The 13782-nt window shown below is 44.3% G+C and overlaps 1 protein-coding gene across 10 annotated transcripts in view; it reads left to right on the top strand.

Annotated features, from left to right (window-relative positions):
• The window catches only part of LOC146204829 (uncharacterized), a 175849-nt gene that overhangs the window by 143430 nt on the left and 18637 nt on the right, over window positions 1-13782 (top strand). For all 10 annotated transcript variants that reach the window (XM_084589536.1, XM_084589533.1, XM_084589527.1 and 7 more), the window contains one exon: window positions 6737-6925. In XM_084589536.1, coding sequence (XP_084445662.1) covers window positions 6737-6925 — 189 coding nt within the window. The remainder of the gene's footprint in view (window positions 1-6736; window positions 6926-13782) is intronic.

The raw sequence follows: 13782 nt of genomic DNA, 5'->3' as shown, positions 1-13782 counted from the left end.
CGCAAAAAAAAAAAAAAGATAGATCTGCCGCTTAACTTCCGCAGGCGCCATAGCCACGTCAGCCGCTGCGCGCAGAAGGTTCGCAACACACGCTGGAGAAAGCGTCCGATGTTCCGTCTGAAAACGGGCTGAGCTAGCTTGGCGCATGCGTAGCGCGTGCTACTGCGAACGAAGGCCGGGAAAGAGGAAGGAGAGAGATAGCTCGGCAAAAGAATGGGCACACCCTTGCACTTCGCTCTATCTCGTTTTTCCCCTCTCGTTCCCACCGTCCTCTCTGGTTCATTCGCGCACATGGCTTGCAAACGTCACGTGCTGGCACGCGGGAAGCGATAACCGCAGATGCGCGCGCCTTTGCGGAATGGGCGCGGCGCTGCCCTAGCCAAAGTGTCCCCTCTCATTCCTTCCGTGCATGGCTTGAAAACGTCACGCGGCAAACTGCCGAGGGTGATGCGATCATCTTTGGGGAAGGCACACTTTCCAGTGCGTGGGGCGGAGTTTGATATATCGAACGTCCGGTGAAATTGAGTTCGATATATGACGCTGCTTTCCTATACTTTTACATGGGATTTTCAAGGGGATATTCCGTGAGTTCGATATAACCAAAATTCGATATATTCGGGTTTGATATATCCAGGTTCGACTGTATTTGAAAGCTCGTTGAGTTAGGTTTCCAGCATTGCAAATGTGTAAAATGGCATCTGTTGCAATTTTTACGCAGCAAATGCAGACACAATTTGTTTATTTGATAAAGTTTAATAAGTTAACATGGTTTTGGGGACACTACCACACGTAATGATGTGCTGTGCGTTATCAGAGCACGTTAAAGAACTCCAGGTGGTTGAAATTTCCGGACTCCTCCACTACGGCGTCTCTCATAGCCTGAGTCGTTGTGGGATGCTAAACCCCACAAGCCACCACCACCACACGTAATGAAGTTATTATATAAATATGTAACGCTTGAAAGCCAACTTATGAGCTACAAAAAGCACATTTTTGACATTCAGTACTTGCAACTACACTGCTGAAAACAATATTTAAAACGAGGCTCATAATTGATGTAAATGGCTTTTAATTTTACAATATAATGTTTTCCTTAAAATCGAAGTTAGAAAAGTTGATTTGTTAATTTTAGTTGATCATCTAATCACCAAGCTCTATCTTGTTCATGAATTAAGTCTTGCTGTAGAGCCCACTTGCACCGACCACATAGACATATCACTGGTAGTTTTCGAAATACAAGTTTGTAAAGGGTTAAAAAAGTCTCGCAGTATAGTTGTAACTAGGGGAGTGTGAATATTAAAATTTTTGAATATGAATTTAATAGCAGGAAATAAAATGCCTTCGAATATAGAATATCGGATCAGTGGAAAAAAAAAAAAAAAAAGCAAATGAGAAAATGCACACATTGTTCGTCTTGTTTACCTCAGAATCCATATGGTATTTGCAAATAAAATTAAACTAGAATTGCACAGAAGTGTATACCTTGCTGAAAAATCTAGTATAAATTTTATACAGGATTATGTATACCAGTTTTTTGTACAGGAAGGGCCTGCATGAAACTTAGTGGGGCAGTCATATCGCTGCTGAATACAATAAATTCTCATTAATTCGGCCTTCAAGGGACCAAAAAGAAAATGCCCGAATTAACCGAAAGCTTTAATTATCAAATGGGCCTGAAAAAACGGTCGAGAACTGTTTACATTACAGTAATTGTATAATTGTATTTGATGAACACATGCACAATGCTTGTCATTATTTGAGGTGAAACCAAAATAAGAACAGAATTTTTTTTTCCGGTTTCATCGTGTGCCTTGCTTTGCGCACACCGTCGGCAAAGTGCTTTTCACGAAACGGTCCCGTAATGTCTTGAGGATGCTTCACCGCACTTTCGGCATGGCCAAGCAATGCGTTGAAGCAAGAGATCTGTGGGGAATTCCAAAATTTTCGGTCTGTTCAGTAATTTTCCAGTACTATTAAATTTTGAATGTCATATTTTTGAATACGAATCGAATAACAAACATATTTGATTCGTATTCGAAATTTAGAATATTTGCACACCCCTAATTGTAACTGTAACAGAAGTGTGAATAATTTTTAACTTTTACACAATGATGCGACTTTCAGAGGGCCACGCAACGCCAACATATAATCTAGGCATTGTATAACCGGAAATCTTTCAAAACTGATGCACTCGCTTAATTACTGTACCTGCTACTCTTGCTGCTTAAACTGTATTCTTTTCCCCACATGTATGTTATGAAAACGGCCGTTTCCGTTCTGCGAGAATTAACGCATTTACTCGGATATTTTGTGCACTTATTTTCTTCATAATAAAGGATTCCAAGGGGGTGTGCAAATTATGCGGTTTTGGGAACTCCTCCTAAAATCTGTATGAGGTTAAAACATGCAATTATATGCCATATAAATTGCCATGTCAACATCGATCTCCCAGCTGATACCGCCTCTTGGCCAAAAATTAAAAAACGTTTGCCCAAAAGATAAGTGGATGTAGACACATGCCCTCACTCCGCCACCTCTCTCTTTATGCAGTGACTGTGCATGCGCAACTTGGCACAATAAATGCGCAACAATACAATCCGAAAGCTAGCAATCAGACAAATGTAGATAAAAGGCGATAGGAACAAGCCCTCGCACGAGACCTGAGTGACAAACCAAACTAATTTGGTAGTTTTCGATCCTGGTTAAGGAGCCGTTGCTTGCCACGAGTTTGCTGCCTATCTGTCAATCTGGGAAGCAACCGTCACCCATCGTGAGTAAACTATAGGTAAACAGCATGCAGCTCCTTTTCTTTCTCTTTTCTTTTTTCTTTTTGCAGGCAGCATTATACAAAGTAACGATTATACAGTCTAACCTGGTTATATTGAACCCGAATATATCGAATTTTGGTTATATCGAACTCGCGGAATATCCCCTTGAAAATCCCATTTTAAAGTATAGGAAAGCCACGTCATATATCGAACTTAATTTCACCGGTCGTTCGATATATCGAACTCCGCACCACGCACTGGAAAGTGTGCCTTCCCCAAAGACGATCGCATCACCCTTGGCCGTTTGCTGCATGACGTCTTCAAGCCACGCGCGGAAGGAATGAGAGGGGACAGTTCGGCGACGGTTGGTCTGGGCAGCGCCGCGCCCATTCCCTGAAGGCGCACGCATCTGCAGTTATCGTTTCCCACGCGCCAACACATGACGTTTGCAAGCCATGTGCGTGGGTGTGCCCATCCTTTTGCCGAGCTATCTCTCTCCTTCAGCATGCGCTACGCATGCGCCAAGCCAGCTCAGCCCATTTTCAGACAGGCGTCGGATGCTTTCTCCAGCATGTGTTGCGAACCCTCTATGGCGCCTGCAAACGTTAAAAAGCAGCAGTTTTTTCTGCGAGTCATTCTTTCTTATCGTGCTGTTCAAACGTTAAGAAGCGGCAGGTTTTCTTTCTTTTTTTTTTTTTTTTTCCCCGGGAGTCGTTTATTCTTGCATGTATGAATCAACGAAAGCACGCAGTCAGCTGCTGTGATCATGACGCCCGCCCCAAGCGCGGCGTGATGAATCGAACCAGGCTTGTGCAATCAAGCCATCAGGGGCACTCTGCCAAGTTCGCTCCCTGCCACTGCAGGAGCTATCAAAAGATAAACGTGCTCCGACGTTATCGCTGCGCAGCATCTTGGCACGCTGCCAAGAAATGAGCTGTGGATGAGACAACCTAAACGGAGTGATGCGTGCCATGGACATGCAAGTGAAAGCTTGCGATTTCTGCCGCAGCGACACGGAAACTTTGTTTTGAGCTGCCGCGGTGGCTCGAGCAACGAGAGGGACGCAGTTCCAACAAGTTCGAAATTTTTCGCTCTGTCGCTGCCGCTCGTCGCTGAGATCGCTTGCATGTGAGCGAGCTAGCTTCAACGCATTTTTATTTTTTTTTTTTCAAATTCTCGGTGCAAAAGTGGAGGCTGGGTTCATTATGCGAGTGGGTTGATTACACGACAAATACAGTATCTTTTTTTCGCATCGTAAGTGCCGTCACAAGCCGATTTCTGTATATCAAATTATCGATATATCGAACTATTTCGCGATCCCCTCCGAGTTCGATATATACGGGTTTGACTGTATAAACCCGGGTAATGCATTACGGGTGCACATATTGAACGAGAGACTACTTTTGACAAGGCTCGCGTGTGCTCCCGTCACTGAATGCTAAGTAGGCATCATGTATGCACCTTGAAAACGATATCTGGGCATAAATGTGCTTGCTCCAATCATTTAAAGATGTTTTACGGTGAACACTGTGGCCATGCAAGCAGTATGTATTCCTTCCCAGGCTCCATCTGCAGCAGCAGTGTCTGTATTAGGCAGTTGCATCGTACGGGGGAAAAAAACGCAAAACAAAATCAATCATATTGTTTGCCTGCAGCGCAAATGCACGACTTGAGTGCACCCATGCCAGCGGCCTGCTTTCTGCGCCAGTATTCGGCCTGCTAGGTGACAGTGCACCACTAGCTCGGTCGCGCAAAGCCTAACATGATGCAGCAGCTGACACAGCTTTCGAACTAGCTATCACACATCTAACCTTGTCACCACCGGCATGGTAACTCCATTCTGTTATAAATTTAAAATTGATTTCTTTAATGCCTTTGGCAGCGAAGCGCATGCGGGCTAGGAGCAGACCGTCAGAGACCCACCACACACTAGCGGCCATGGATCACACACGCGGAGTCAGAGCCGTCAGTAGAACTGTCGCTATAGGCCAACGTATGATGGATTCCATCAGTACACTCACTTGTCCCTACCGTAATTACTGTTTTGAGCACCCTGGGATGACGTGCCATCTGCCAAAGATGTGCTCTGCTGTCATTGCTCATTCCGGGTAATTCCCGTCGGCTTTCATACGAAGCAAAGTGTGCATAATTTTTCGTCATATAATCAAGGCTTTTCATGCAGCACCTCATAGGGGATTTGGCGGACCCATGCAATTCGTTGTAAAATGCAGGTCATCGCATAAACGGGGGACCATTAATCGGGGTTCCGCTGTGAAGTGAGGACGCTGGTCTTAACATATTTTTTTGTTAATGTAGTCACAATCATGAAATCCCCAAAGAACATGTATTTTTGTTTTCTGGTTGTAAGTATGTCACTGAATTTAAATATAAAACATTCCTTGATTGCACTTCTTGAATACTTTTTGTAAGTATTTTGTAATGAGTGTTTAAGAAATTTAGCTCCAAGGAACTTGCTTAACTGCATGCTGCGGGTTTCTTCTGACATCAAGGAATGAAATAAGGATAAAATTGTCACTCTGCCTATCGTGTTGAGTTAGTACGAAAAACAAATTAATCCTGGTTTCCTCGAAAAAACAGGAGAGCATACAAGTTAAGGATTACACTGCCTGTGCTGTGTTACGTTTTGTGTGAAAATGAAAATTAATTTATGCTTGCATAATTAGAGCTTAAAAAATGGTGCCAGTGATGATGTGATCGAAACCGTAAGCATTTTGTTGTTTTATCATTCAGAACAAGCAGGACTAACCTGATGTTGACTTGGCGTTCACAGCTTAAAGGGCAACTCCGGTGGTTTTTTCATCATTTTGTGTTTTTAATTGAATTACATTCCTCGGCACGTCCTGACTCCAACACAAAAAACCGTTTTCCAAAATTCCAATTAGTATTTTTAAAAAAGAAAAACAGCAAATCGAAACCGAAACTGATTTCACGGCCAGAAACGACGTCACATTTGACGAAATGGTGACGTCACACTCAGTATTAGAAAAACACTCGTACGTGCGTTGGATGGTGAAAATAAAGTATGGAAATCATGCCACACTGCATAAAATGTCTGAGGTAGTTCAATATAAACCTCACAATTTCATAATCACGCGGGAAGTAGACATTAACGCCTGTATACTGTTTGTGACGTCAGAAACTCAGTGTTGCCCGCAGAAATACTCTCAACTTAAGCCATGAAAACGGCATATTTTAAAGCCGTATTGCGCGTGAACGGATTATCGTACGGCACCCAAATTTTGTAGAATGCGTCAGGACGGAGAGAAGAACCTGTGGTAAAAGTTTCACTACAATATTCGAATGTCAAAAAACCCCCGGAGTTGCCCTTTAAGTGCCTTGAGTCTAACTTTCGAGGTATGCTGCCTTAGCTGCTCTGAAATGATTAATGTGGAAGCATTAGTAAGCTATGTTGTGTCTGCAAATTCTGTCACCAAAATAAAATGTGTCGCTAGATGTGATGTCATCACTTGGTGACGTCTGCACTGCTGACAGGAAGCGAGTTGTAAGTCGGGGTACAAAGATGTTGGAAGAAGTTGGAGTCGTTAGTGATAATCATAATTGGTGAAGATAATTAACAATAGTAAAATAGCAACTTTGATGATAATGATGATAGTAGTAAATAAAAATTAATGAAAAGAAAAGAACAAAAATAAATTAAAAATAAAAATTACAAAAAAATGTTTAAGCAGTGCTAATATGAGCTTTTGCATTCTCCCAATGCAGTTTCTGCTGTGCTCTGATTTTTGAAATTTTCTGAGTTGTGTTTGCTAATCTTAATAGGTTGTTAACCACACGCTTTCCAGATTGTTTTTGTACTTGTCTTTTCTTTTGTGTGAGCAGCATCTTATAATGAATTTGTGTCAATTTGTTCCAGCTGTTGTTTTTGTACTTGTCTTTTCTTTTGTGTGAGCAGCATCTTATAATGAATTTGTGTCAACTTGTTCCAGCTGTATGATAAACTGATTCAGCAAGCAAAAGAGGAGCTGGAGAAGGAGCTTGACGTGGCTCAGCATGAAAAGGCAGCATTTGTGAAACCGCAGATCAAGAAGCCCCGTGCTGCAGAACAGCGCAAGCATAGACTTGTACATCCCACTGTGCATCTTGGTGCTTCTGAGAGTGCACCGCAGTCAGCCTTGGCAAGTTACCAATACTTTTGAAGAATACTTGGCTTGCTGCAAACAATGTAATATGTTTCCGCATTATGTATAGGGTGTAAAGTAGACCGCACTAATCAGAATTTAAATATGAGGTCCTAGCAATGCACCTGCATCAACATTGTGTAGCTTAACACACAAGGTCTTTGCAGTAAGATGTTGTGATAATGCACCAAGAATAGATAAAGAATTGGAAATTAGCAATATTTTGATGTGCTTAGCATTACACATCAGTGATAGGGAAAAAGCATTTTTAGCCTACTGGGGCATAACAATATCTGGCTGATACTGTTTTGCATGTCTAGTGTACAGTATATTGCGTTTTTTTATCGTGAACACTTTAAAAAAAATTGCCCGCTTCAACCGCTGGCTTGTTCGCGGTGAAACTGTGCGCAGAGCTTGCGTACATCGGTAACTTTTGTATCATGGCAAGTTTTACAATGATACTTACTCGGTTGAGCCTTGAATGATACAAAACCGTAATAACCTACGTAGAAATCGGCGCACCAAAACCTGCAAAAGCCATCTTCTCGCTGGAGAGCTTTGGTGGCGCCATCTATTCACTGCAGTTGAAAACGTCACGACAAGGCGCCGATGGGGGCATTGCAAGGTATGCGGGCCGCTTGAATACGCCGTTGTGTCATTTGCAAATAAAATTGCTGCACTAGCATAGGAAATAAGCGAGGAAACTCAAAGAATTAGCGATGTTGTCCTCAGCTGCTCAGGACTGCGCGATTTCTTCCACTAAAGCAGACTAATCAGCTGAATTCGATACAATCACCTGACAAAGAAAAAGACTTGAAACAATGCCTTTTCTATTGATAACACCGCATTAAATCGGATGTATCTAATATCTCTTCGCTAAGTTGGATGCAGTGTTCAAAACACTTCAGTTGAAGCAGACGAAACGCTTGAAACGGCATATTCAAATGGCCCGCGTACCTTGCAACGCCCCCATCGGCGCCTTTTCATGACGCTTTCAACTGCAGTAAAGAGATGGCGCCACCAACGCTCTCCAGCGAGAAGATGGCTTTTGCAGGTTTTGGTGTGTGGATTACTGCGTAGGTGATAACCTGCCACTCTAAAACTTGCCACGATACAAAAGTTATCATTATATGCAAGCTCTGTGCGCAGTTTCACCGCAGATGAGCCAGCAATTGAAGCGGGAAAATTTTTTAAAGTGTTCATGATAAAAACGCAAAATACTGTACATTTACCATGCAGGAGACATAACTGATGACTGAGACATAACTGAGACATAACTCGGCGGCCGCTTTTCGATGGAGGCGAAAAGCAAAAGCGCCCGTGTGCTGTGCGATGTCAGTGCACGTTAAAGAACCCCAGGTGGTCGAAATTTCCGGAGTCCTCCACTACGGTGTCTCTCATAGCCTGAGTTGCTTTGGGACGTTAAACCCCACAAACCAACCAACCAACCATAACTGATGATGATAATGCTAATTATGGTTTCTTTACAGCCTATATACCCTGTTGTAAATTTTTTTCTTGCACTTGTATGCTGGACATGTGGTGGAATGATCGTCCCTGATATGTGTACCTTAGCCGCACAAAATGTGGGCCAAGGCTTTAGGAAGAACCAATGCCTTTTGTTCGCTGTAGCCCTGCACAACTCCAGAAGAAAAGCAGTCTTTGGCAATTCAGTTAATGTGTGGTAAACTTCCTTTCATTTACCACACGCTCTGTTGTCCTGCTAGCAGTTATTATCCCCTTGAACCTGTTGGCGTTGACCAATCAATGAACCGGCATTGGCTGGGGCGGGGCCTTTTGAGGGGCAAAAGCTCCTTTATTTTTTTTATTTGTATCTAATTATAGCAACATCGTAAACGGCTAAGCTTCCGAAGTGCACAGAAGTATATGTCTTCTTGATTTTTTTAATTGGCTAGATTGACTTGTATCATGCTAAAGACGGGCAAAAGTTTCAATTAAAAAGTTGTTGAGCATCCAAAGAAAATGCAAGTGGCACAAGTTGACTGAATTTGCTATATAACCTGGTGTAGCGACTGTACATCAACTAGATAAAGCGACTATAATAGAGTAGAATCTCTGTGATATGAATCTCGAATATCACGAGGTTATGAAAAAATTAATATCAATCTAAAGTTTTGTATCATCAGAATGAACAAAAATCAGTGTGCAGAGTCATGGGAAAGCTATTCACACAGATATTTTTACAGCTGAGAAGATTTATTTACGGCCACATGGCCACAGCTCGCCACTCATGGTGCGTACAGTGTGACAGACAATCACAGCATCGGCGATGTGTGGGTTGTGCACTGCCGCAGACTTCTCACGGCGCGTACAGACCGACAGGAGATTGTGATGTTGGCAATGTGTGGGTTGCGCGCTGCCACAAACTGCTTCCTGTGCGTATCACGCAACTAGCGCTTGTGGAATCAGTGATGTACTGGCCATGCACCCCTGCTGTGTGCCCTGCCGCCAACTGTTCACGGCGGGTACTGTCGCTGACAGTCATAATGTCGGCTGTTTGTGGGTCACATGCTTATGCAGACTTCTCGCAGTGCATACAATGCGACAGGCAATCATGACGTCAGCGATCCTTGCTGGCACAATATTGTGATGACTCGAGTTACTTAAAATGGTCCTGGGTCCACACTGGGCATGAGGAGATGGAGGCACAGACTCGGGATAGAGTAAACATATTTAATTAGAACAACTGGCTTAGTTTTGTTTATGGCTCGCCGTCACTGGGCTGCATCGGCATGGTGCAGCACGGGCTCTGAAGAAGGGCTGGAATGCCGAATGCTGTGGCGCGTCGTCACTGGGCTGCGTCACTGCGTCGGCGTGGTACTGCACGGGCTCCGAAGAAGGGCTGGCTGTTCGCCACGGCCAGGTGGTGCAATGCCAAGGGCTGCTGCTGCTTCCTTAGTTTCCAGCTGGCGGGTGGGATGAGCTGCCAGGCGTGGAGGCAGGATGACTGGGGCCGAACTTGAACGGCGGCTAGGCCCTGGGCTTCCAGGTCTTGGCGCAGCCTCAGTCTTCTGCCCCGTTTGTCTTCTGTTCAACCGTCTCGTCCGCTGCCTGCAATCGCTCTCCCCCGCTCTCCTGTTCGCCTCCTCTTTTAAAGGGACACTAAAGAGAAAATTGAAGTGGGCTTGCATCGATAGAATGCCAATTCCTGATTACAAAAAATCCACTCTTACTGAAAACAGAGCTGTTATAAGGTAGTAAAGAGGAAGAACAGAAATACATGTATCGCCGCCACAGCCGAAACGCGCAACTACAAATCACGTGACGCGCTAGGGATCACGGAGGCTGACAAATGCGAATTACGTTGCCCATTTGAATGCGGTCGTAGGTTTTGTCTCGAATATAATAACACGCTTTTATCATACGTAAACGACGGCGAAAAGACAACGTAAACGTTGCAAGGCAAATACAAAAATATACTTGGAGGCGCCACAGGCACCCACTTCAGTTTTGGTTATGTTTCGGCTCAGGCATTTTGTGCGCACTCGGATAGTTTGCTTGGACCTGCAGCGCCTGAATTATGAGCTTGGAGCAGCAGATGTGCCTTGATGGTTCCCATTTGAGCATTCGGAGGCACGAGCGAGCGAAATCCGCTGCCGCCGACACGCTTCTTCGTTCACACTTCTGCGCCAACATATCGCCGCCGTCGCCGCTTCGACTGCGACCTGACCGCTTGACTGCAGCTGCGTAAGCCACGAAAGCATACATATGCTAAGTACCGAAGGAAACACGCATTATCATTCAATTGTTCACTAAATCATGGCACATCTGACCAACACACTGCATCAACAAGACCTTCAACATGCTATTTGCAGGCGTCATAAAGAAAAGGGGCGTACTTGCCGCTCATACCAAAGAGAGCGTCGATCATATTGCGCTCGTCGCCCGGTGAAAAAAAAGGGCCTCGGGTAAAAAGTAAAAACTAAAAATAACGAAGCACCAGAAATACATTACAAAAGGTAAAAAAAAAATCGATTTGTAGGAAAAAAGAAACCGCCAGTAGCGGTAAGATTCGAACTCGCTACTGCTTGTTCCGTATTATCGGCGCTAACCGCTCGACTACGCCACTTTTTTTTTTTCTTTATTACCAATTTTTTAAGCACATAGCATACACTCTGAATACACAACAACAAAGCAAAACAAAAGGAATGCTAAAAGCACTAGGCACGCTCTGCCTAAAGTGCTAGATTTACTGGACCAGCTGGCTTCAGTAAAGCCCGACTACGCCGCGCCACAGGAACCTTGGAAATATTTCTGGTTTTTATGTCATGGCCCCATTTACAATAAAGTGTTTCTGCTGCCGGTCTAAAAATTACAACTTCTTGACCATCAGCGCATGCTGCCTGCTCTCACATCTTGCAGTTAATGTTCTGGATGCCTATGCGCACTATATTGTGCACTGGATCCATTTTAACATGTGGAATTTCACAGCACTGGCAAATTTAGTGGCGCCGGCACTTCGGTCATGCTCTGCTACCGTGGACGTAATTTTCGCTGAACATGGAGCTGTAGCACAAACCTTGAAGGAAAAATGTGCGACGAAGCTTCAAAACTGACAAGCGCAGCAGTGAGGACTCTGTTTTGCTGGTAACTAAATCTTATTTGTATGTCTGGAAGCGTTGCAATGACCGAGGGCTCGGTTTGTTTATACACAGTGCAAGAAGGAGCGCAAAAGCTTGAGAAACATGTAAAGTATTGTGCATTACAAGCGCTCTGTTTTTTTTTCTTCCTTTATGGGCCCATCGCTTGGTAAATATCTCTCTTCATCGTTTTATTTATTTTGGCTGTGGCCGTCATTGCGAGTACGCTGTTGCCATGTTGGCCCTTGAGGGATGCGACATGGTAGAAGAACAAATGGTAGCGTAACTCCCATAGAAGCCTGCGTGTCGACTCTGAGCGAGGCTTTGGTTTCACGGCGCCCCCTGCGAACTGTGAGGCAAAACAAACACGTGACGTTGCTTGTGATGTCACAGTGACATACTTTTGGCGGGGAATTTGATTGTCTTTTTACTTATGAACGAAAAACAAGGCCAACAACGACGGAGGCAGAATGATGCTCGGTTAAGGCAGAAAAATGGACACCGTAACTGTTCAGCCAACTTTACTTGACATGGATTTCTACTGTCAAGTTTTACGTTAACTGAAATGTTACGGCATCGTTCTGCCTCCGTCGTCGTTAGCCTAGTCTTTCGTCGCGCGTCATGTAAGCGCATTCTGTGGCTTATTTCTTCGGGCACGTTTGTGAACAAGGGCCTTCAAGTGAATTCGGCAAGCACATGGATAGAATCACATGGCTTGAGGCATTTCACTAAGGGCATAAATGAGTGAAGCTGTGCTGCATTGAAAGCCAGGCTTTATTAATTCACGATTACTTACATAGACGCTTCACGACAATGAAATCTGTAAGTGTAGGAAAGCGACCACCGCTCATTCGTCACGGTCTTCATGAAATCCTCGTGATAACAAAATGATCTGAGCGTAGATCTCCAAACGAGACGCGGTGAGATTATAAAAGGGTAAAAGATCTTGCTAACAAACAAAGTACATATCAGTGTCAAAGAACAAAAAACAAACGAACGGAATAACGCTAGCGCTTGCCTGTAAGAGCTTAGGCAAGCAATTCAAATTGGGATTGCTAGTATTTAGAAGTTAATGCATCTGAGAAGTGAAAATATCTACGATATAGCTTCGCTCCAATAAATCTCGCCCTGTTCACGATTCCATTATTTTACTCTCGTTTCATTTGCCATTGAGAGGAGCCAATGTGAGGTTACAAATTTACAACTTAAGCATTTAACATGTTCATGAGAAAGATCCCATTGACAATAGGAACATCACTGTAATAACAGCTAAAGCACGTTCAGCGAACGTTGGTGCGGTAATACGACGCAGTAAGCAAAACACGCAGCAAAGGGAGCGGAACGGAAGGCTTTGAGCAATGCGACACGCGTCTTGGGGGCAATAAAATCTCACCTTCACCGTTCAATTAAAACATGCAGCGATACGCCGCTCATGCAGACGTGTATCCGTAAAACAAGCCACCACTTTTGCGACGTGCCTGGGAGGCCGAGCCGAGCCGCCGAGCTGTGACGCAGCATTGTCCCATCGTCCGGAAATGCGCACATGCAGCGGCAATCAGTTTCTCATCTAGCACACAGTCTTCGCCTTGCTGTAAAGCTGTACCACAACCAGCAGAATGAAATACTGACTGTTTGGTACAGATAACCCACTCTGTACGCAGCACGCAACGATGAACGTTGAACCGGGGCCGATGACGCACCCATTCCGCGGATGAAAAAAGCTTTGGTCTGAGCCATTTCTGAGCTTTGGGCAACTACGCAGCTGATAATAAATGGCCGAGAGAGGCCATTAGTAACAAGTTAAAATATTACTATAAATGTAACACGTTTTTTCGTACGCAAGAAACAAAACTGCATTCATTCCTGAGCGCGGATATTATGTTTACTTTCTAGTTCCTTGGAGTTCTGGCAGATCTTATTTTCTGTGCACTAGTAATTTGCCTCACAGTTCGCAGGAGCCCTCATCATCGAGTTGATGCCGCTGGCAGTAGGCAGCTGCATGCGTTTTCTTCCAAGTTGCGCGACCAGTTGTACATAGATCTTGGATGCGACCCTGCGGGCCGCGCTGGCTCGCTAGCTATCACGGAGTCTCCGCTTAAGTCATAGTGTGCGTCACTCAACTCCGACTACGTAGTCGGAGGGCACAGTTTGAATTCGACCGGCGGGAACAAGAAAAAACCTCAACTTCTTATCGCAATATCTCAGCAATTATTCGATTTTTTGCTGCCGGATACGCGGCGACAGTGTCACCAA

This window comes from Amblyomma maculatum, chromosome 1 (genome assembly GCF_055883805.1).
Source record: "Amblyomma maculatum isolate TAMU_Amacu chromosome 1, ASM5588380v1, whole genome shotgun sequence".
Taxonomy (NCBI): Eukaryota; Metazoa; Arthropoda; class Arachnida; order Ixodida; family Ixodidae; genus Amblyomma; species Amblyomma maculatum.
This window is presented reverse-complemented; position numbering and strand designations above follow the sequence as displayed.